At 58.3% G+C, this 22,482-nt stretch overlaps 5 protein-coding genes across 5 annotated transcripts; all 5 read right to left on the reverse strand.

Annotated features, from left to right (window-relative positions):
* Window positions 1-1,908: 1,908 nt before the first annotated feature.
* LSCM1_05266 (uncharacterized protein) lies at window positions 1,909-7,086 on the reverse strand (the record flags this gene model as incomplete). The annotated part of the gene is made up of 1 exon (XM_067322738.1): window positions 1,909-7,086. One exon carries the CDS (start codon window positions 7,084-7,086, stop codon window positions 1,909-1,911), a length of 5,178 nt encoding a protein of 1,725 aa, XP_067178103.1.
* A 4,702-nt stretch (window positions 7,087-11,788) lies between these two features.
* Window positions 11,789-14,944, reverse strand: LSCM1_05267 (uncharacterized protein; the record flags this gene model as incomplete). The annotated part of the gene is made up of 1 exon (XM_067322739.1): window positions 11,789-14,944. The coding sequence occupies one exon, from the start codon at window positions 14,942-14,944 to the stop codon at window positions 11,789-11,791; it is 3,156 nt and encodes a 1,051-aa protein (XP_067178104.1).
* Window positions 14,945-15,646: 702 nt separating this feature from the next.
* On the reverse strand, window positions 15,647-17,263 carry LSCM1_05268 (uncharacterized protein; the record flags this gene model as incomplete). Its single annotated transcript, XM_067322740.1, has 1 exon — window positions 15,647-17,263. One exon carries the CDS (start codon window positions 17,261-17,263, stop codon window positions 15,647-15,649), a length of 1,617 nt encoding a protein of 538 aa, XP_067178105.1.
* A 3,184-nt stretch (window positions 17,264-20,447) lies between these two features.
* On the reverse strand, window positions 20,448-21,536 carry LSCM1_05269 (uncharacterized protein; the record flags this gene model as incomplete). Its single annotated transcript, XM_067322741.1, has 1 exon — window positions 20,448-21,536. One exon carries the CDS (start codon window positions 21,534-21,536, stop codon window positions 20,448-20,450), a length of 1,089 nt encoding a protein of 362 aa, XP_067178106.1.
* A 405-nt stretch (window positions 21,537-21,941) lies between these two features.
* On the reverse strand, window positions 21,942-22,406 carry LSCM1_05270 (uncharacterized protein; the record flags this gene model as incomplete). Its single annotated transcript, XM_067322742.1, has 1 exon — window positions 21,942-22,406. The coding sequence occupies one exon, from the start codon at window positions 22,404-22,406 to the stop codon at window positions 21,942-21,944; it is 465 nt and encodes a 154-aa protein (XP_067178107.1).
* Between the last annotated feature and the right edge of the window lie 76 nt (window positions 22,407-22,482).

Raw genomic sequence — 22,482 nt, forward strand, 5'->3', positions numbered from 1 at the left:
GGAGGGAGCCGCAGCGAAGCGGTTTGGGAACAACAGCAGCAGAGGGAGGGACAGAGGAGCGCGAGAAGTCCTCCTCGTCGTCAGAAAGGAATACGAGAAAAAGGACACCAACGGGAGACGAGCACTCACCGACTCGGAGGGCAGAGAGGTCGCACAGAATGAGAATGGTGAATGGTGAGAGCAACGAAAATGAAAAAAAGAGGGAAAGCAGCACAGCGTGGAGCAAAGCGGTAGGCAGAGCAACTCCCCAACGATGGGAGGGCGACGGAAGGAAAGAGGCCATATGGAGCAGGACCAGCTGCAACAATCTGAAAGAGCCCGCGGGCCTCCGACACACACACGCACACATCGCCCTTCCTGTCCCCCCTTCCTCATCTCATCTGGGTCACTCCCCCCACTTGTCGGCCGTCTTGCATAGTCCCTTTCTTTCGCACGCAAAGCGATGCGCATCAGCGCTGCGGCGGCCTCGCCTCGCTTTTCACAGATCCGATGATCCGCAGTGAGTCCGTTTTGTGAATCTAATTTTTCTTATCAAGGCGCACGGCCCTTTTTTTCTCCGCCTCTCACACACGTAGAGAGGCGCAGCCATCATGTAGTAGCGGGTCCTTGGCGCACTCGCAGGCAGTTAGGCAAGGAGTGCGGAGCGAGAGGTTACACTCCAGAAGCTGCGACACAGAACATGCAAGAGCGAGCCTACTACAGAAGCATAAACAAAGCGAGGCAGTCCTGTGGAGGGAGAGAGAGAAGGTGGGGGGGGGATTGTGTGAGGGCGCACGCTCACCCAAGCACGGAGAAGTGCACGTTCGATTGTCGATACACGTAGCTAGGTGGGCGAACGCGCCTGGCTGCGACTGAGCGCGCGTGTGCGTTTGCGTGTACGATGCGGCCCCGGCACCCGATTCATCACGCGTGACCAGGCCTAAAAAAGGGGGGCATAAAAGCATGATGGAAGAGAGACAGGCGAGTGAAGAGGACAGGTGAGGAGCAGCCGATATGTGCACACCAAAGTACAGAAAGGGATACGCTGAGGAGGTCAGAGAGAGAGAGGGAGGGAGGGAGCCCACCCCGCCCATCGGCACGGACAAGTTACACCGAAAGCGAGAGGGGAGAGGAGGAGCGAAGCGAGAGGAACAAAGAAGACCCTTAGGCACGAGAGAAGGGAGGGGAGGGTGGTGTGTGCCGACCGAAACGGCCTTTGGGAGGGGAGTAGGAAGAGGGTGCTCAACTGCCCTGCCGCCATCACGTTAGGAGTGTCCGCACGGCACCAGCCCAACGAGGCCCTTTTTTGTATGCGGGCGTGTGTATGCTGGGGTGCTCATGGGTGTGTGCATGGCTTACTCCTCGCGCTCTGCAAAAGGAGGAGGAGAGGGTGAGTGTCGAAGGAAACGTGAGCATCGGCCATGCACAAAGAAGAGTGCAAAGATGAACGGCGGATTCGCCTTGACGGGGTGTGAAGCGTAGATACATACGTAGCGGATTCGGCACTTCAGAATGGAACAGAAGAAAACGTGGGGGAGGAGAAGGCGAATACGCGCGCGATGCACCACTGTCGGTCGTGCCGAAATACGAACATAAATAGACACATATGTGCACAGGCACATACCTGCACTGGTGCACGCATATACATATACATCGATGCGCGCAAGCACACACACACACACACGCACACGCACACTTACATACAAGGAGAGGAAGGGGGCACCAACCTGTTGCCCCTGTAGTCCTCGATCAGCAGAATGCAGTCCAGAAAAGAGCAGAAAAAGATGACCATGATGCTCACAAGCTGAGGAAACAGCACAGCGGCAATGGCGGATGCGACACTTATATAAACGCCACGTGCTGCACCATCGGCCACGAAAGCACATATATATATATGTGTGTACATACACGTACATACGCCTTCTCACGTCAGTGCTGATGGTAAAGGCGATGATGGCGGTGCGATGAAGGCCTGCTCTTCATCTCTTCGACAGCCGAGAAGACCGGCTGGCGACTGAAGGATGGACGGCCTGGCCCGGGCCTCGTTGTCACGAGCACCTCGTCACTAGATTGAATCGCCGACGACATTGCATTAGAAGAGCTCTGGCGAGAGGCGCGCTTTAGGGTAGGGGTGCCGACAACGCCAGTCATGGGCGGGTGCGGGTAGAAGGTGGGCATCCCGCCACCCATACTGGTGGCGCCGTCAGGCCGCAGGTGCGGCGGCTGGTGCGACGAGCCGACGTTCTCACCACTCCTCTGCGCCGTCAAGAGGTAGAGCCCTTCCGGGTTAGCGCTGCACTGCGCGCCGGCGTACGTGGGCCGCCCAGCTGCTGGCGGGCGTAGCAGCGGCACCGCCATCATCACAGGGCCTTGTGGCGAGGGACTCGCTCCAGAGTGGCCGCCAGCAGCAGCCATGCTGCGAGTTGCTCCAGAGCTCCCGTTAGCCGGCGGGCCGCCAACCCTGCCCCCGCTCTGCTCACTCAGTGGCGAGTAACTCTGAAGCGCCGAAGGTACACCAACATTACCAAGCCCATTCGGTACAACACTGCCTTGCTGCGGCACCGCCATCAGTCCGCCCGCGATGGTAGAGGTGAAGTACTGGCTCTGTGGCCGGATAAGCGCCTGTCGCGGGCACCGCATGTACTTCACACCGTAGTTCTGCAGCGGACTCATACGGTGCGGCAAGGCTAAAGGGGTCAGTGGAGCCGAGATCGCTGCTAGCGGCGATATGGAGGACGACCCACTGCTGGTGTGCAGCGTCTGCCGCGGTGGCTGCGGTGACAGCATTAGGTTGGCCTCGCTAGGCTGCCGCGAACTGAGCTGCACGCCGTTGTGCTCGCGACTAGGCACGTTCCCCGAGGACGCGAGGCCGGCGGGCGTGAAGGCCTTCGGGGGAAGTCGCTCCTCCTTTAATCCAGAGGCAGAGGGCACAGCAGCGGCCACCCGATCCTTTGCCGCAAGCGTCCCCGGCCCGGAGCTGCCACGGCCCACCCCCGATAGCCCCAAAGACGGCACAATAGCACCTTTGGCATCGCGCTGCAGCGGAGGTAGGCCGATAGCACGGCACACCTCGTTGCACCTGTGGCTCTCGAGGAAGCGGCGGATGCCCTCTTTGCCGAGATTGCCGCGGCCGTACCCCTCGCCGTCGGGGGAAAGAATCTGCGGGTCGGTGTAAAAGTCGTCGACGCCTTGGATGTCCACCACCATCAGCTCATGGCCGCTCGCGTGGTACGTGAAGTGCGAGAAGGCCTGCGGCGTCCACCGAGCCTTCCGCCGCACGTACCCGCAGTTATTGTTGTACTTGACAAACTTCCCGGTCAGCTGCGGCTCCATGGCCAATATTAGCGGTGGATTGCGCCCCGGCAACATCAGCACAGCCGCAGGGACAAAGCGCACCTTCTTCGGTGGGTTCATAGTGTTGAAGACACGTGCCCAATGTCCCGCAATGCTGTGCATCGAGACGTCATCGAAGTACTGGTCCTCCTGCAGGGTCGACTTCAAGTACCGCTTCGCCACCAACAGGCAGTTAAGCCGACGCATGTCGATCATGTAGTAGGAAGCACGCATGTTCCCCTGCGAAAAGGGCTGCGGGCTAATCACCACGCTCGTCTCCACACTACCCCAGCAGCCCTCGGTGAGGTCCCACTCGTGCAAAATAGCCGGCTCAGCGTATCTGTGCAGCTGTGGCACACACGAGTAACGGTACTTGAGGTTTGTGAAGGCGGCCGCGGGGGGTGGCACACTGCAACCCTCCACCAGCTGCAGCACCTCCGGCACTAGGTTCTCGCTGCTGGTGTAGCTGCTGTAGCTCGACCCAGAGCTGCCGTCGGCGCTCTCGTCGTCACTGCTGCGACTCCGAAACGAGGAGCACGACGAGGATATGCTCCGTCGGGCCTTCCGCGCCGCCGCCACTGCGGCTGCTGATGCTACTGCCGATGGTGTTGGGGCCTCTTCCCCCGCGCCGCATCGCACAGTACCACCAGCATACTTGGCTCTTGACTCGGCCGCTGCCCGCTCCTCATCCATGGCGCGAGATCGACTGCGCGAGGAGCAGCACGAGGTGGAGGACCCGGACATGGCAGCTGCACCCTTTTTGGCAGCGGCAGTCAGCGCATCGCCTGTGCGTGGCTGGTTCAGGCGTGGCCTCGCCGATGAGCTCACCTTCGTGTCTGTCCGCAGAGGCAGACTCAATCCGTAACGATGACACGTGCCACCCCAAGAGGCACAAGCAGTTAGTGGCGAGACCGCGCTTACATCAACCGAAGCGGCACCGCCATCAGTCTCGACCATGGAAGCGGGCACGGCAGGGATCGCGGTACCAGGGGGCGGCGAGGGAAACCGTTGCCGCTGCTGCACTTTCTGCTGTTGCTTCAGCTCTAGAATGGCAGCCGCGCCGGACCCCGCCGCGGCTACGGGAGGGTGTGGGGTTGTATTAGGCACGCTGTCGTTGGAACCAAGAGCACGCTCGAAGCCCGCACAGACAGCAGCGTCGCTGTCGCCCTTCAGCTCGTTACACAGTAGCCCTCCGCCTCCGTCGTCCTCGCCGTTATCGGCGCTGTCCCCATTCACCTCGAGTGCAGGATCGCACTTCAGACTGAAGCTCTCAGCGCCTGCATCAGGGCCCGGCAGGGGGAACACCTGCCCGCCCACTTTCATGAAGGTGCTGCTGATGCGGTAGAGTAAACTATTCCTGCGTCCCTTCTGCTTCATCATGCTAGCGCCATCGCTGAGAAAGCGACGACGACACGGTGCCGGGGTGCTCGGCATACCTTTTGCCGAGAGCGTCGCGCTAAGCGTGACGGACGCCCCGCCACCAGAGGCACTTGTGCACCGCCGCACTTGAAGCGCATCCGCCAGGGCGCTGCTTCCACCAGCTGGCACTTTGGATGATGGGTGGCAGGTGTTGGCGAGGGCCTCTGGCGAAAGCGTCGCAGCAAGATCTTCCAGAGAGGCCATGCCGACGAGGTTTGGGACGCTCGGTTCGACCTCTGGCCCTGGTGATGGCTGATGCGCGCTCGGGTGTATCGACGTCGCATCAGGATCTGCAGCTGCAGTGGCAACGGACGACAAGGGCTGGGGCACGGCTGGTGAGGACGACGGCGGCAGCTGCTCCTCAGAAGTGCCCGCTGTGGCCACAATCGTTGGAGACGACGATACAGAAGGGTCGCTGCTGTGGTGCTGTTTGCTGCCGCACCTGCACGCACAATCGCTGCGCTCAAAGTGTGGCGAGGCCGCCGCTCCAGAATCACGCAGTGCCTTCTTCGCCGCACGCCTGCGCTGGTGCTCCGCCTTGTACTGGCGCCGCTCCTCCGATGCCATCTTCTTCATCATATCGTGCTTCAGCTGCCGCTTGCGCTCACGCTTGCGCGCCAGGGCGGTGTCCGACCTGTGGCCGATCGAAAAAGGCTTCAGAGCCCCACCAGCCACCCCACCTTCGCCCTCCCCTGCTGCATCGCTGTTCTTGTGGCGCTTCGGCTCGCCCTTCTTGGGCAACTTCTTCAGGCGGCGCTTCGCCCGCCTCGGGTGCGCGGCGTCATCACCCTCAATGGAGTCGCCGTGCCGCTGCTGGCCCGTCACCTCGCGCGCGGCGGTAGCGCAGTTGTCGTAGTCGGTGCTTTGCATACTTCCGTGCTTGGGATCGCTGGCACGCTCTCTGGTCAGCGGCCTTGGTGCCTCCAGCGCGCACTCGCCGGTCTCGGGAAAGAAGGTGTCTGATCGGATGGGGCCGGCGTTGGCGGCGGGCGTGATGGCCGCGCTTTTTGAAGCTGGAGAGGCGGGGGCGCTTTCACACATCATCGGCCGCAACGCGGTAGAACTCTGTGGGGGCCACGGCCCCGCCGCATCGTCTGCTGGCACCATCTGCGCCGCCTCCACCGTGAGCGGCACGGGGGCTGCGGCTAATATACTTGTTCCGCAGCCGCCGTCACTGGCTTCGAGTATGATCGATGGATGCCCCCCCGCCTCGGTATCGCCAATAGTGCCTATATCCAAGACAGCAGCAGGGCGTGAGGGCTGTGGTGAGCTGGATGACTTGAGGGTGGAGCCACCACGCTTATGCATGCTTGTGGGGAGAGACACTGGATTCGACGGCTTTGGCGGCTGCCCAACAGCTTTTGGCTGCTCGATAACAACAGCCAGAGGGGGCGCCACGGAGGGACCCGCGTCTTCACGGCGCATCGAGGTATGCGAAGAAGAGCAGGACAGCGCCTGCAACGCATTGGCAGCACAGGAAGCTGTTAGCTCCGGTAGGGAAGTGGTGAGTAAGCAGCCTTGCACACTTTCGACGCTTGTCAGTGGCCGCGTGATGTGTGGCAATAGCACCTGCGACGTCGAATCATTGTTGCTGCAGCCGCCCATGCCGCTGGCATCCTCGTCGCAGGCGGCAGAAGACCGACCACGCGCTCTACCGCGGTGCAGCCGCGCCACACTGCGTGCCATGGACGATACCGAAGGCTCGTCGAGGGAGACGCTTTCAGGCAACGCCCCGCCGCGCAGTGCAAGATGCGACAAGTTATTAAGGGTCGGCGATGCGATTACTGTCCCGGTCACCGCTGCGGTTGGCACGAAACTGCCCAGAGCGGGGACCGAACGCGGTGAGAGAGCGTGTGGAGCACTACTGCACCGACTCTGTGGCGTTGGGAGCTGTGCGGCCTCGGCGGAAGAGGAGCTCATGCCTTGACGCTGCTGCGGCTCATGTAGCGTTGGGGTCGAAGGTGCAGCGAGCTCGATAAAAAACTCCTTGTGCGAGCCTATCATGTCAGCCAGCAGCGGCAGCAGTGGCAAGCTCGACTCGGGAGGTTGTGAGCCTCTGCTGGAAGAGCCGTTCAGTGAGAGAAGACTGCCTTCGTGGCTGCTGCGGTGGCGCACATCGCTTTTGTGATGCGGTGCCTGCTCGACCAACTGCCGCTGACCAGAAAGAGGCGGCGCCCACACCCCAGAGGCGGCCAAGAAGCCGACGCCGCTCTGGAGGGGCATCACCTCCTCCTGCAGTCGCAGCGAGGAAGAGTTCACGCAGCGCGAGAAGTCGACGTTGGCATTGGGTAGGGTAGTCTTGGAGGAAGAAGCGCTCTGACAGCTGCTCAAGAGTTCAGTTATGTCCTGCCACATCCTTGAAACCAGTTTGAGATGGAAAAAAAGTGGCGTGGGTCTCGCAAAGCGCGCGTGAGGCCGAAGTGTGTTTGCGAGCTGACCCCCCTGCCCTTTCGACCTTTGAAATCAAGGCACCCGAGTGCAATGGGGAAAGAAGGAGAGGGGTGGAGACACGGAAAGGGGGGAAGAGGGCAGAAAGCGAGAAAAGGGGGGAAGAAGGGGGAAGAGACACGTAATAGCTATGTTCTCTAAAGCACTAGACACAGAGAAGCGGTGAGCGTCAACAGAAATGTGTGTGATGTGATGTGTATGTGTGTGACAACGAGCGCGAAACTTAAAAAAAAATTGTGCGCCTTGTCGAAACAGTCACGCGCACACAAACGCACGTGCCGAGGGGGAATTGATATCCAAGAATGCTGTGAAAAAGAGGGAAGACGGCGGAAGGGAAAATGAAAGAAGCGGAAACGAACGGTGAAAAAAGTGAAGAATGCATAGATACTTTTGGGTGCGCATGCGATGGCCCTGAAGAAGACACACACTCACACACAAACGGAATGTCAGTAGATGCCAATGTGCAACGGAAGAAAGAAAGAGAGAGGGAGGGAGAGGAGCAGGGACTAGGAGGAGATAGTGGTAGTCCGCCAGCAAGGAGAGAGGAGGGGGAAAAAGAGGCGTGAAAAAGAGAGAGGAGAGAGCAGGGGCGGAATCGAATCTCTGTGCGCCGCGTAGGAGCGAGAAAGAGGGGGAAGGGGGGGGGGCAACCCAAACACCGCTTCCCGTATGAAACAGAGAGAACGGGTGAGACGGGGCAGCGGCGGTCGTTCAAATGAGCACCAAACAAACAGCGAAAAAAAGGGCCGGAGAGCGAAGAAACAGAGGCGACGGAGGGACAGATAGCGGAATGAGGACGAGCCACCGAATGTGAGCCCACCAAGAGAAGGGGGGAGGGAAGGGTAGAGAGAGAAAGAGGACGGAGAGGGAGGGAGGGGAGCAGAGCATCAAAGGAAAAAATAAAGAGGAAGAAACGGAGTGAGACGCGCGAAAAGACACGCAGGCACACAACGCTGACAGTGAGGAGCCACTGAAAGAGAGAGCAGGGTAACCCTCAAGTACGAGCGAAAAAAAAGAGGGAAATGTGAGCGTCGCTGTTGTTGCTTCGGTTTGTAGCTAAGGATATCGGTGCGGTTGTCGTGTGAGGGTGCGCTCGTACACGATACACAGGTGCAAGCCTCGGTGGCTGCAAACGTTGCTTTTTTTCGTTCGATTATATGAAAGCAACGGTCCTACACCTGCGTAGGAGACTCGCACTCCCCCTCCCCGGCACAGGCACTTGCGCCACTGTACGCAGCGTCTTCAGCCAGTCGTCGACGTTGATCTGGCCCCCTGATGGTGTACGCTCACGAGAGAAATGTGGCGCAAATAAAAAAAGGGTGGGCATAAACCAAACAGGCAACGCAAGAGGAGCCGGGAATGTATGTAAAGGAGTAAGACAGAGAAGCGGTACGTATGTGCGTCCTCTCAAGTCCGAGCACAACGCAGACGCCGTAGCGGAAGAGCGCAACAAAACGCACAAAAATCAAAATTTCTGTGCGCACTATACGATTGGAAAGAACACTACAAAAAAGTGAAGGAGCGTGAGATGAAAGGTGGGAGTGTGATGGCCCTAGAAGGAGGGGGGAGGGGCGGAAGGCGAAGTGCCGGGGAAACAGAAGAAGAAGAGAGGAGCGCCGTGGCTCAGCAGTGCGTGCTGGAAAAATAAGATGACGGCGGCGAGGACAGCTGCGCAAGAAGGTGTGCAATGAAAACAAAAACTTACACGCACATATATATATACTCAGCGAACAAGACACCTTTCCTAGAAAGAGATCTTTGTATATAAGAGACGGTGGCTGGTGCTGCGTGTCTGCCTCCCTCGTTCCATATGTGCACCTCGACCCGCGTCGGATATCTCCCGCTCACTGTGTGTGTGTGTGTGTGGGTGGGTGGGTGGGTATAGGATCGCTGGAAGGTACGCGCGTGTGTTCGTGGGCCTCTGCTTTAGTTCTGTTTCGTTTTTTTGTCGCCTTCGCCTTCGTCCTCTTTCCCTCCGGCGTCGCCCCTCCGTTTCTTTCTTTTTGGCTCGCCGGGCTGCTTGACTTCGGTCGAAAGGGATGCGAAGGAGAAAAACTCTAATTTAACGCAATCGCCTGCGCCTCCTCTTAATGAGGCGCTTTCCTGCTGCTTCACTGTGTGGCGCGCGTCGGTGTGCTCGACTGCTTTCTGTGCGACAAAGATGAAGCCGTGCTGTGCTGCACAGCGGCGTGCAGGGGGGGAAGGGGATGAGGAAGCAACGAGGAGCGGCCGCGGCTGACACTACGAAACGGGGGCTGCTCACCAAGACGCAGAGAGACAGGCGCGACAGCGAAGATATCCGAAAAGTACTGCTGTAAACTTGACGCAGGAGAATGCTTTGTGTGTGTGTATGTCGCTCTTGTTATGATGATGCCGACCAGATAACTCATGCACTGGCCAGCTCTCTGTGCGCATCGAACCGTGAACAGCAGAGGAGGAAGGGGGTTAAGGGGAAGAGAGTTTGCTACACTCACCGCTTGGCACGCAGAGAGAGGTCCAGTACGCGAGTTTCATCTACTCCACCCAACAAGGGGATGCGAACAGAGTGGGAGGGGGGAAGGTAATTGGGATGTCTCTCCCAGAAGTTTCTCTGGCTGTCTCCGCACGTGCCTCTTCGGTGCCGCCCACCCCCGGAGAGGGCGCCGCCGCATTTCGTGAGATAGATTTGCCGTAGCGAAGCACTGATCATTTCGATCCGTGGCAGAGGCGAAACTCTGCGGCATGCCATCTCGGAAACACACGCACACAGAGCACCTACACACCTGCTGACGGAGTCTGCGGCCAGCCCTCGCATGCGACACGAGAGGACAGGCTGATAATGGCGAAAACAAAGGAACGCAGAGAATGCCCATGTGCTGCCCGCCGATGCGAGAAAGCCGTGAGAGTGGCGCCAGCCGAGTAGCGCGCCGAGTCCGGGCCTCATTCGTACTCGTTGGCACATACGTTCAGCCGTCAGGCGAGGGACGCAGTGTGTGCCCTCCCCCCGACACGTTTCGGTGCACACGCCGTTATGGGAGGGAAACTCGAAAAGCAAAAACGGAACGAATAGCCGACGGAGTCACCGCGGCGAGCCTAAAGGCGGAGGCAGAAGAAGAGCGGAGGAAATGTTTTTTTTTCAAACTCCTCAGAACGCCTTCTTGATGAATTGGCACACACACACACACATCACCGACACCTGCGGCATACGGCGAAGGGGTGCGAAGGGCAGGTGAAAATGGAACCGAAGAGCAAATGTGGCGAATCCTCAGGAAGGACACGCCGCGCCACTCAGCGCTAATTTTTTTTTTCGGAGTGCTGAAGTGTAGGAGGAGTGTTGGCCACTTTTGGACTTGACGAAGAAAAATAAGGAGGGAGGGGGGAGGGGGAAGAAAAACACTCAGTGGAGATGGACAGCCGATCAAAGAAAAAGGCGCGGAGAGTACATGAGGCATCCCTGCACGTGTATATATCTCAACGAGGGTTTATGGGAAGAAACCGAGGAGGCTTCCTAGGGAGGGCAAGCCGCAGTCGTCAAGCGGCCCAGTGCCTGCAATCCGCTCATCAGCTCAGCATTGGGTCAGTAGCTTCAAAAACCAATGACCTGCTTCGCCGCCTCTCAGCCACTACCTACATGTCGGGACGTCGCACCTCCTCTGTTCAGTCGACTACACAGTGCGTGGCAGCATTTATATTTAATCACACAGACACGAACGTGCTTGTGGGCGCGCGTGAAGAGAGAAGCACCGTGTTCCTCCGTCTCTCTCTCGGGGTCACTCACTTGGACGCAACAGAGTCCTACCGTAGAGCAGGGAGAATGTGTTGGAAACTTAAAGCTGAAGCTCAATGGTGCGCCACGGGCACACACCTGTAAGCGGAGGAACGGAGAGAATAAACGAAGGGTCTGCAAAGAGGGGAGAGCAACGAGAGTGTGAGAAATGAGCACCGAAATCACCTCAGCTTTCTTCAGCGGCGGAGGGAGTCCAAATGCACACGGCACCTCCCTTCTGCACGCGCAGGAACGCTGCGAGTGCTCTCATCTAGATGCGCACACTTGGGCTTCTTCCATTGGATTAGGAGATGCATTGGAAGCAGCAGCCTGTATGTATCCCCAGCGTCGAGCAGCGAGACTGATACGTCAGAGATGCACCGACGCACACTCCTTTTCCCCCTTCCCTTCCTCCTTTGAGTGGGATTTGGCAAAGCGTACCGTCGCCTGTCGCAGCACTGTTTGTTCAGTCTTCGGAGATGGGAAAGGGGCATCCGCTTCCGTGTGCCTGTCTCCGAATGTGTGTGTGTGCGGGGGGGGCTTTGTTTATGAGTGTGTGGGTTGCCTCGCGCACACGGTAAGTGAGCGCAGGTAGCAGTGAAGGTTCAAAACTAAAGAGGGGGCGGTGAAGCGTACCTCGAGTGACCATGCCTCCTACACAACTAGCATATCCCAATATGCGTAGCGGAGGGCCAGCTAAAAAGGAATGGAGAGACTCTCAGGCCGTACGGAACTGGCTGACATCGACGGAGGGGGAGCAGGAAGCTCAGAATGTCGCGCGTTGGCGCCAAGGCATTCTAACACTCCCACCCGCTTCTCGCCTGCCCCTCTTCCCCACTGTCCCTGCAGTACCACTCAGCTGCCTCAGATAACAGGGAAGAAGTAGAGGTCGCGTGGGGCAGTGTCTCGAGGCTCGCCGCTGCTCGCAGACGCAGCACTGCCACCCCCACCGAGGACGACGGTGAGACAGAGTTCATCGAGGCAGTCGGCCAATGCCAAATATGCACTTTGGACATCGAGCCACGACTCGGCGGGCTCCTCAGCACACCCCGTGCCTGGGCTCGTGCTAGACTCTCTGTATCTCTCCAGTGCTCGCCATGACTCAGCCAGCGTGCGCCCCTCCGGTCCATGCTGAAGAGAAAGAAGCTCGTAAGAGAAAAGGGCATCCCTCAAGGCAGCCAAGGCACGCAACTGTTCCGGGGTGTAGACCTTTGGTGCGCCAGCAGGAGAAGCAGAGACGAGTCCACTCAGCAGAGATGGCTGCAGGAGCGAGTCCAGCTTCCGGATCGCCATGGCTGTTGCCCCCCTCTCGCCGCTTGTGGGGACTCGGCAGCAAAGCGGCTCCGGCAGAACTAGCTGATGCAGGAGAAGGCGCCACTGGTAGCCGATGCTGTACACCAGCTCTTGCTGCGCTCCTCTGGTGGCCGCCCCGACCAAGACGCTCGCCACGACGAAGGGTATCGGCGGCACCTCTGGGTCTGCATACCACGCCCACATCACGCCCTCGCCAGCCCCGTCTGCCGCTGCCGTTGTGTCAGAGAAGGTGGATCCGCTGCAGGTGGTGGAGGGGGAGGAGCAGCTGCTTGTCTCGCTGCTGCTAGACTGCCTCGGGCCATCTCGAAGGTACATGGACATGGAGCCTGGGAACAGTGGTGGCGGTGAGGGCTGAAACTCCACGCCGGGCGCCGTGGCGGAGCCCGCTACCGTACCAGTGGCCCGCCCCAGCCTCGTCTCGGCGCTAGCGTTCTGCATCTCGGGCCCTGACACATCTGCACACTCTCCGATCACAAACAAGTAGTGCTCCCGCACCTCCACGAAGGTCGTGGCATAGTTTGTCAGCTGCGCATATCCCTTTACTGGCTGCTGCGCCCCGTTGCTCGCTGGCAGGGAAGAAGGCGACGTGTATTGCTGACCACGCAACGGAAGAGCAGCAACACCGCAGCCTCGGCGCTCCAGCGGCTGGCCGTCGCCGCTAAAGCGGCGTCGCACCCCGCGCAGACAACAAACATCAGTGGCGGCCGTATTAGGCTGCACATTGAAGCGCAACGCCAACTGCTGAAGCCCCCATCGGCCGACTGCGCTGAGGAGGAGGACAGGGCGCGCATCTGTGCCCCAAGTGGCCTCTACGCACTGCTGCGCAGCTTTCGAAACGGAGGCCTGCACCACGAGCAAGACCCACCCCTCGCGTACCTTGTCATCCACCGCGGCTCGTAAACGGGCCAACGCCGACGTGTCGGACGGCACGTCCTCAAACAGTAAAAGCAACTCCACCGGGCGCAGCCTCGACTTCGGAACAGCACTGACAGATATAAAGAGTGCGTTATTGTCGTCGCAGCACGGCGCCACCGTCGACGAGCTCAGCTGCGCCTCTGTCCACGATACCTGCTCCAGTGCGCTCACTGGTGACCACGAGCACGTCCCAGCAGGCGCTGAAACGTCCGGCGCAGAGGCACCGACTCCGCTTGCCTTTCCCCAAGGCGCTGCTGCAAGAGAGTAAATGCGCGTAGCTGCGATAGCCAGGCCCGGCAGTACGACCGCGCGCCGTTGTCTCCGCAGACCGAACGATAGCATGGGCCGGACATGCAGCGGCGACGACGTTGACGGTATCAGCCAGTCGCCTGCCACCTCGCAGCTGCTGAAAGTAAGCGGCATATCCGCATCGCAGCCGTCGCACATCGGAAATGGAACCACCTGCACAGAGCGCATACAAACGTCCATTATGTGCATGACAGTCTGTGCGCGATTTCGCTCACCAGACACGGCGAGACGGTTACATGAATGTGCCTCGGCTGTTGAAGCGCAGGAGGCCGACCGATCGATGCAGCGGCACGCGGGCCGCAAGAGGGGCGCTGCCAGCGACGACGCCAGCGCTGCCACTACAAGCGCCGAAGTTTGGGCAGGGGTAGTGGCAGTAGGAACAAAGTCATCGTTGCGCGCTGTTGGCCTCGCGCCGCCAAGACTGGCGAAGGCGGCGGATCCGCTACAGAGAAGCGACACCGTGTCTACCCAAAATGCCGCAGGCAACGAGGGTGTTAGGTAAGTCGACTGCTGGTTATCACTGTGCACGGCTGCAGCAGTGCTACGCAGCGCCCGACGCAGCCTTACCAGGGGCAGCGCTTCGCATCCCACTTCATGGCACCTGTGCAACTGCTGCTGGATGTATGGAAGGAGCTCGGTGCACATGAACAGGTAGAAAAAGTGTGGATGGGTGGCGAAGACGTCGTCCGGCTGCGCGTCGGCTGCAGAGGGCACAGCCCGCAGTACATGGTACCAGCTCACATTGCTGCAGCCCCTCCGCTTCGTCCTGAGCTCCTGCGCAGCAGCCACGGCAGCAGACACGCGTTCCCCGATCTCGCGCTCCCACCGTACATACGCGTCTGTGCGGACGCCAGCATCCACGGACGTGGCACCACCAGCTGATCGCCGCTCACGCTGCCGAGACTCGGCATCTCGCGCTAAGAGCCGATACGCCTCCAGTGCCACCCAGGCGACGAAGTTCACACATGGGCCACCGCCGCCGCGGTGACCACAGTCACTTGTGCGGCAGCCATGCGCGCAGCTTTCTGGGCTACTGCTCGCGTCAGAGGCGTTGCCGTGCCGCAACTCGGCTGCAGAGGACAGAGTTGTAAACGGGGGCCCTACGGAGACAGCCGACATGAACGCGTGTAGGTGACGCTCCACCACGTCGCCGAGGTAGAGGATGAAAGACGACATGGTATCGCTAGCCCTTGCCCGGTCCACCGTTGGCAACGTGGTCAGGCCGGTCTCCGCCGTAGATGCTTGTGCGGTACCTACAACTTGCACCCCACGCGATGCGGTGCTGCTGGAGTCGGCACCAAGCGCAGACAAAAAAAACGGCAGACAGCCCACCACCTCCGCTGCGTCTAGCGCCAACGCATGAGAGCACCGGGCGTTCGAGCCGTTGCCATTAGGGACAAGCTTCCTTTCATGGCCCTCGAGGCTTGCAGAGACATACCCGTCTAGTAGCCGCTGCAGCTGGACCGCGGCAGCAGAGGACATGCGAACTACCAGGAGCGCCTTTCTCGGCGGGCGCGTTCCTCACTGGGCGCTTCACCTTCAAGGACACACATGCGCACACGCACGCACTGGCCGAAGGAGACACAGCTCACCGCGCGACACCCTGGGCGAGGGCGGTGTTGAAGCGAGGGCAACACTGGCAAAGGAAAAAAAGCAGAAGAGGGAGATAGAGAGAGAGACGAGATAGCAGTAGGGAAACGAAAGAAGGGTGGGTCACACGCAACCGCTGCTCCTTTCACCAGCACCACCACCGAACCGCGTGGTTTGCGTCGGCGGTGGATGAGGACGGTTAGTCCCCAGACGGGCAGGGAAAGATGGCGGCGGCCGAATAAGGGATTGAAGGGGGTTGGCGGAGTTGAAGTGGAAACCCCACTGCGCACACCCAAAGTAAAGGGAGCACGCGTGACGCTACTACAGCGGACCGAGCGAATGGAAGAGGGATCGTCCGCAGTCCAACATAATGTAAGGAGGATCGAACACCTGTGCCGTGAAGGTGGGGTAGGGCATGCCATCCTCACAGGATGCCTTGATGGCCCCGCACAAGGAGAGTGCTCCAATAGACGTGGGCACGGCAAGCTTTGCCTTCTTTGTCTTCTGCAGGCGCCTACGCGCTGTCCAGTACTTAAAGCAGCGCGGTGGCAAGTGCCGAGAGCAGCGAGGCACCCGTGCGTGTATGCGTGTGCCTCACTTGCCTGTCGGCACCATTGTATACACGTACTCCATCCTCGATACGCCGTAGTGTGAGAGGTTCGCCATCACGTACGTCGGCATGCTCGTTATAGTTTGCTTGTCTCGCACCGCTGGAAAAAAGGCCGAGGAAAACGCGGATGTGGTGTCGATGTCGGCGTCGCAGGAGGGCGAGTCCGACTCGAGGAGGGGCGGTTGATGCCCAAGGGGACTGCCGTTGGGAGACGCAGAAAGGGGAGGGGTTGGCAGGGGCGTTGTAGAGCGCGGGCTGCCACCTGTTGGAGGCCCAGGAGTGACGCTACTACTACCGGTGTACGAGACTACACTGTACGGGCCCGCGGTGCATGCCATCCCTGATGAAGGCTGCTGCTTCTGCTGCTCTGCCACAAGCGCAGCCTCTCGGATCTCCCACTGCCGCAAAAATTCTATGGGCGTCGATGCAAGACAGACCTCCAGCGCTGGCTTGGACTGCCCCACCACCGCGGTGGCGGCGCTGTTCGCATTGCCGCCTCTGCGGTCGCGCTCCATCGTCACTCGGTCCAAGTATACGCCGCTGGACGGCAGCGGGATGGTCCACGGCTGCAAACGGGTAGACAGCTCTGGTATGCTGCTCAGCTTCAGATGTGGATCGCGCAGCTCGTACGCCACAGTGCACTTGCCAAGCGGCGTCCTGTCCAGCGTCGCCGCTGTAGCGGATACGCCGCAAGGGGCCTTGGAGAGAAAAACGCCGGAGGGGCGAGCACCTGAGTAGCTCGGCCCCAGATGTCCCGTGGCGCATTCCTGGAGTCCTCGACGCGACGCGGCTGCCGTATCATCTGTAGTCGAAGCAGACGCCTGTTTCCCTCTCTCGAGTGCATGCAGAGCATGCCGCATTGTCTCCTGCGCATCCAAAGGGCCGAGAGAGTCGAATGGGCAGCTGCCAGGCAGATCAACGGTGCCGTCGCCGCGATGGGCGGCTTGAGTGCCGGCACCCCAAGCGGCAACCCGGCGACTCGCCTTCGCCGTCCGTTGGCTCGAGTTAGCCCCGCTGTCACCACCCGCTGTGGTGGAGCGCTCCCGCTTGCGTTGCTGCTTCTGCAGCTTCTCGAGGGCAGACTGGCCAACGTGTTCCAGATATGCCACGCTCAGGGCGCTGGTGTGCGTCGCCACATACGCCGCCACCTGCTTAATGAAATCGGCATCGGCGATGCCTTCAATATCGCAGTCTGCAGCGTCGGCGGCACGACAGCCCGGGTGGGTGAGCTCGTACACCGCGTCCTCCACACTCGCCAAGCTGCGCACCGCACTGATGCAAAACTCTGTGTATAAGCTTGTGAACTTGCGCTGTGATTCTGTGCCACGCACAACGGTACTTGCAGCCGATAGGACACTCTTCAGGAGGTGGTGCACCACGGAGAGTTGAGTACTACTGCTACTGCCCGCTTGAGAGATCGCTCGCAAGAAGACGAACTCATCCCCCAGCGTGGCCGCTTCGCCAGTGGCGATCCCATCGCCTTTGCGAATGAGCGAAGCGTCTGTGGGCAAAGTCAGAGGAGCAGCACTGCCAGGCTCGTCAGAAGTCGCCGTGGCCGCTTTGCCAGCGCGGGACTTGAGAGGCCCGCCCCGATAACTCATAGGTGCCGCTGATCGCGCTTGTATGGGTTTGGAGGCTAAGACATATGATGCTACAAGGAAAATGAGAGAGACCGGTCGTGCAATGCAGCGCTCCACGTCCGCCCTCGCCTCCAAAGTTTCCACCGCCGCCTGTCGCTAACCACTGCTCCTGATCGTGTGTGTGTGTGTGTATGTGTTTTTGTGTATGTGGGTTCTCGACAAAAAAAGCACAAGATGAGTAATGAGAAGCAGATGAGGCGCAGGAAACTTCTGCGAGTACACCAGTTCCCCTCCCCCTCTTCCTCCTCCTCTCCCCTCCTGCGCGAGTGAGAAGGCAGCGAATCACTTCACCAACAGCATGTACAAATGGAAAGCAAAGCAAAAAAAAAGTGAAATCGGAGAGGGCAGAAAAGTTAAGGGCTGAGAATGGTGGAGGTGTAGCGTATCCAAGAGCAACAGCGGGTAAGGCAAGAGGACCGGTGGGGTAGCGTGGTAGCAGATGAACCGGGAGGAAGGTGGCTGCCGAGATAGGAGAGCGGAGAAGTCCATGAAGAAAAAGAGCCTGTAAAGCCATGCAGACATCTTGGTTCCTCTCAATTTGTTTCGTGTTGTGCGTCATTCTCTCTTTCCTCGCCCCCTTTGCGCACCTTGCGGGCTGACAGACGCACCGCACTCAAAAAAGGGGGCCAAACCGTTGTCGAGAATGATGAGGAGAACCGAGGAGGGGGAAGGGGGTGGCATAAGAGAAAGAGGCGACGATGAGGGGAGCGTCAGGGAGGGTACAACAAAGGGAGGGAATGCCAAAGGCTACCTCAGAGATAGAGCCACAATGCGTCACTCCAGCCCACCACATGGATGCTCGCAGGCACGCAGTCAACACTTCCCATAGGAAAAATATTGCATATTTCACCGCCGTCATCCCCGACTGCCCCCACCGGACGCCACATGCGGGGCGCTAGCAAGCATGCTTCTTGTACAGGCCCGACGATAGGCAGATCTTAGCACGGCCTTCCGTGTTCGAAAGCGCTAAGGTCGTGGACATGCCCTCTTCACCAGTCCGCGTCTCGCCTTTGGTGAACAGCGCGCACGCTTGCTCACTCCATCTTCGTTTTAGCTACTTGATTAGTAGTGCTTCTGCACGATGGCGTTGCTGAACACAACGAATCGAGGTTGGGAAAGAAAGCTAACGGTGGCCGTAACACCGATAGAAGGACGAAAAACAAGAGCGACAGAACAGTGAGAACAGAAGGGGGGTGGGGGCAGAGAAGCGGTAACAGGGTATGCTATAAAAGACAGACGAAAGCGACAAAAAGCAAAAAAAGAAACACAATGCAGCACACCACCACCGCAGCCACATCCCCTGCAGACTCGCACCAAGAGGCCAAAGCACATGCTAAAGAAGAAAAGACACTGTCTCGAAGATGGCAACATGAACCGCGAGAAAGGGGTACGATAGGCACCATGCTCGAGACAGGGCCCCGGAAGCAGCAAAAAAAAAGAGACAGCCTGCTTCTGCTGTTGCCATGATTGCCATCAAGCTTCGCAATGAGCCCGCACCCAGCCCCACACATGCCACTACACCAGAGGCAAGAGCACAGACACAAACACCAAAACAGCGCTAATACAATGGCGCCACACACCATCACAAGCACGTACAAGTCATATGAACTAGAGTAAAGTTAGCAGGAAGATTCGAGAGCTGGAAAAAGAAAGAGAGGCCCCTTCGCCTCAGCAAGCACGCGTTTCGAGTCCACCTGTAAGCACACTCAGACAGCGACGGCCGCACACAAAAAGGGACACCCTTCGCTGGGGCATCTTCCATGGCGCGCGCTAGTAGCAAAGTAGCCTTTCACGCTTCTCCAAGGAGAGGGTGATATACACCACGGTGGGAGCGAACACCAAGTAGCCCTCATCGGGCCCCTCCATTTCCGCCGACTTCATAGCCATACATAGCGTCCCTTAACCGGCAGACAAAAGCTTAGTTTCTGGTATCAAAGCTCAGTACCCATTCTCTGTGGGAGGAAGCCATGCCCCCTCCCTCTTCCGATCCATTACCAACGGCCAGGTTTCGCTATCCCCAACACGGTGAGGCCACTACGACGCAGCGACGTCATGTCCCTTGGTGGAGACGGATGTTGGTGGTCAGGTTCGGCACGGTGTTGCGTCGGAGGAGCCTGCGAGGGATCAGCGGCCTTGCGGCCATCCACATGGCAGACGCAGCGTCAGCATGACTCGGATGTGCCTCATCGACGCCCTCGCCGCCCACTGGTGTATGGGGGCCTGAGCTGCTTCCGTCCCTGGAGGGGGTGGGGCACCTGCCAGGTGGTCCCAGACGTTATGGGCGCGCCTGTGGGGCGACCTGCAGCGTTTGGGCGGGTGGAATTGGAGACAGGGGCTGCGCGCACACGGCACGGCTGGCATTGCTCTACAGGGCGCCTCGGGCAGCACAGCAGGGCGCCATGGGCCAGGTAGAGTCGAGCTTAACGCATGCTGTATGGGCAAATGGACAAGTCATAAATATATGAGAGCAAAGGCTGCCTCCGAGATACTAAGGCCTTTTCACGGATTGCACACCCCTGCCGCTTTGCAAATGACATAAAGTCATCGACAGGATGAAAAAAAAAAACATGAAAGGCCTCGCAGAGCAAGCGTGCACTCTTTAGTCACCGAGGGAAATGAGCGAAGGCGCTCCCGCAACTTCTAAAACGTCGACGGCAGGTGGCATAGCAGAATGCGAACATTTATTGTTCAAGCTGCGTCGCGCAGACAGGGGCACGTAGAGAGAAGAAAGAGAAACGGGTCGCGTACAAAACGCAAAAGGAGAAGCAAGAGAACGATGCCGAAAAGCGGATCAGGAAAAGTTACGCAATCATCCAGTATCGGAGTGCGCCATTTTCCATTCTCCTTTCCTGTCGCTTCACATATGGAAAAATGAAAAGAACACAAAACTTCAGAAAACAAGGCACACGCGCATATCCACGTCGAGAGGGTGCCCGCTCCACTCCGTTTACGCAGTGTGTTTCTTTTTCTTCTTCGTCAACACATTGCCCTCGTTGCAAGCCACTCGAAAAAGACGGCCAATGGAGCTCGATACCCGTGTGCGCTCATCAAGCCAGAACCATGCGATAGGCACTTATGAGGCTAGTTCTCCTGAAATCATTGCTGCAAGTCTAGGCTAGTGTGCTGGGAGGCTTCGAGATCCTGGTCAGCCCACAACGTTTAAGCCGTGGCGGCGAGCGGCGCGACGAGCAGCCAGGTCCTTCCGATAGAAGATGAACTGTTTCGCAAACATGAAGCACGTAAAAACAGCCTGTGTAGCCCAGAGGGCTGCCATCACTGCTACAGGTGCCACCACGCCAGCCTTTCGAGTCTCCTGAATCCACTTCGCAAGGACGATACCACATACTCCATAGTTTATGGGACCAACGAGAGCAAAAATGGCTTGCGCCAGCGCGACAAGGAGGCCACACAAGGCCAAAATGTGCTGTGGCGGCCGCCCTGTCGAGCACCCTCGGTAAATCCTCCAGTACCAAAGCAGAAAGCTGAATGGGATACCGAAAAGATGCACAACTGCAAGCGCCGCGTTTACCACTTTGTTGATATCGCGCTTTACATACACTTTAGGGCGAATAGGAGCGTAGCTAATGCCTATGGCTATGCCGCAATTGGCTACGAGGAGAATGCACACGGCAACCCAATCCCAGAAGGCCATCTTTACAAAGAGCTGCCGGTGCTCTGGCACAGCCGAAAAACTGTGGTAGACGAGCGGATGAATGCAAAGAAACTTGCGCGGGAAATTGGGAACCTCTCCCATTTCCCTCGTAACAGCCTCTTCTCTGATAATACGCTGTTCCAAGTCATTCAGGCGTTGCTCTTCGAGGAGTGCGTTTTGCCAACGCTGCTCAAGGCGCGCAGTTCTCTTCTGCTGCTCCGTCATTCCTTTTGTGCTCTTTTTGTTGGTTCCAAGGACCACTTTCACCACGCCAGTCTTTGAGCTTTTCTTCTTTTGCCCTTTTGGAGCGCGACCAACTTTGGCTGTGACGGTTACGTTGGCATCACCCCCAACCTCAAAGGCACCAGGAGAGGCTGGCACCTCACTATAGTTAAGCCCCTCACGGGGAGAGTAATCTGAAGCGTTGTTGCCATTGCTCTCTCGATCGCTGCTGTCGTCATCGCTACCTTGTGGGGGATTTTGCCCAGGTGTTGCGCCGTTCCTTCGATTATTCGCGGAGCCGGGCTCGCCAAAGTAGTAGAGAGCACGAAGCTCTTGCGTCTCGCTTGAGCCTTGGAACATGAGAACCTTAGAATCGAAACTTTACGCAAGAAAAATGCGTGTTTGTGAAGTTGCAGCCCTTGCTGGCACACGCTAAGGCAACAAGCAGAGAAAATAGGGTAGATATCAAAAAGAGAAGTGTGCCTGACTTGTGAAGCAGCGTGCCTGTTTCGAACCCCTGGCAGACAAGCCGAACGCCCGTTACATCACAGCACGAGCGTACAACGCTCACATTGTGCGCGAGGAACATCTTCGATATCGCACGCCGAGTCGCTAAGCGATTCAGCCATTGTACCTGGCTTTGTAGAACACACTGTCATTTTTCGTTTTTTTCCAGTACCGCCCTTAAACTATTTCTGACCACGGCACAGCGCCGGTGTGGGAAGGAAAAAAGCGTTGGCATCATCTCTTCCTTATCCATTACAATCACTCGCGGTATTTTCTAATCGCTTCAATGAGCTCTGCTTTTTCCATCAGCCCTGTGGCAGGAATGCTATGCTGCCGCATTAATAAAAGCAGGTCTCTCGACCTCATGGCCTCCAGCTCGTTATCCAACGGGATAGGAGGAGGTGGGATCACTTCGTGCTCACCAACAAGCTTCGTTACGGAGTTAATATCAGCACCCTCGAAAGTAGCCACCACTTTTCCCTTCTTGAAAAAGTAAAAGGTGGGCATTGCACGAACGGGGTACTCACGGATGACATCAGGAGTGCGATCAACATCAACTTTCGCGAAATTGACATGCTGCTTTCTGGAGGCGAGGTTTTCAATGAGAGGGGCGACCGCCTTGCATGGTCCACACCACGTTGCAAAAAAATCGACCACCGTGAGCTTAGGCTGATGTACGAGCGCCTGAAGCTCGGCTAAAGTGGATACTGCGCGAACAGCCATTGAGGTGCTACTCTGTTCATTAAGAGTCTCTTAAGACATGCAACTAAAAAAATGAGATGGGGATATGAGAGAAGGA

Source organism: Leishmania martiniquensis, chromosome 25 (genome assembly GCF_017916325.1).
Source record: "Leishmania martiniquensis isolate LSCM1 chromosome 25, whole genome shotgun sequence".
In the NCBI taxonomy this organism is placed as follows: Eukaryota; Euglenozoa; class Kinetoplastea; order Trypanosomatida; family Trypanosomatidae; genus Leishmania; species Leishmania martiniquensis.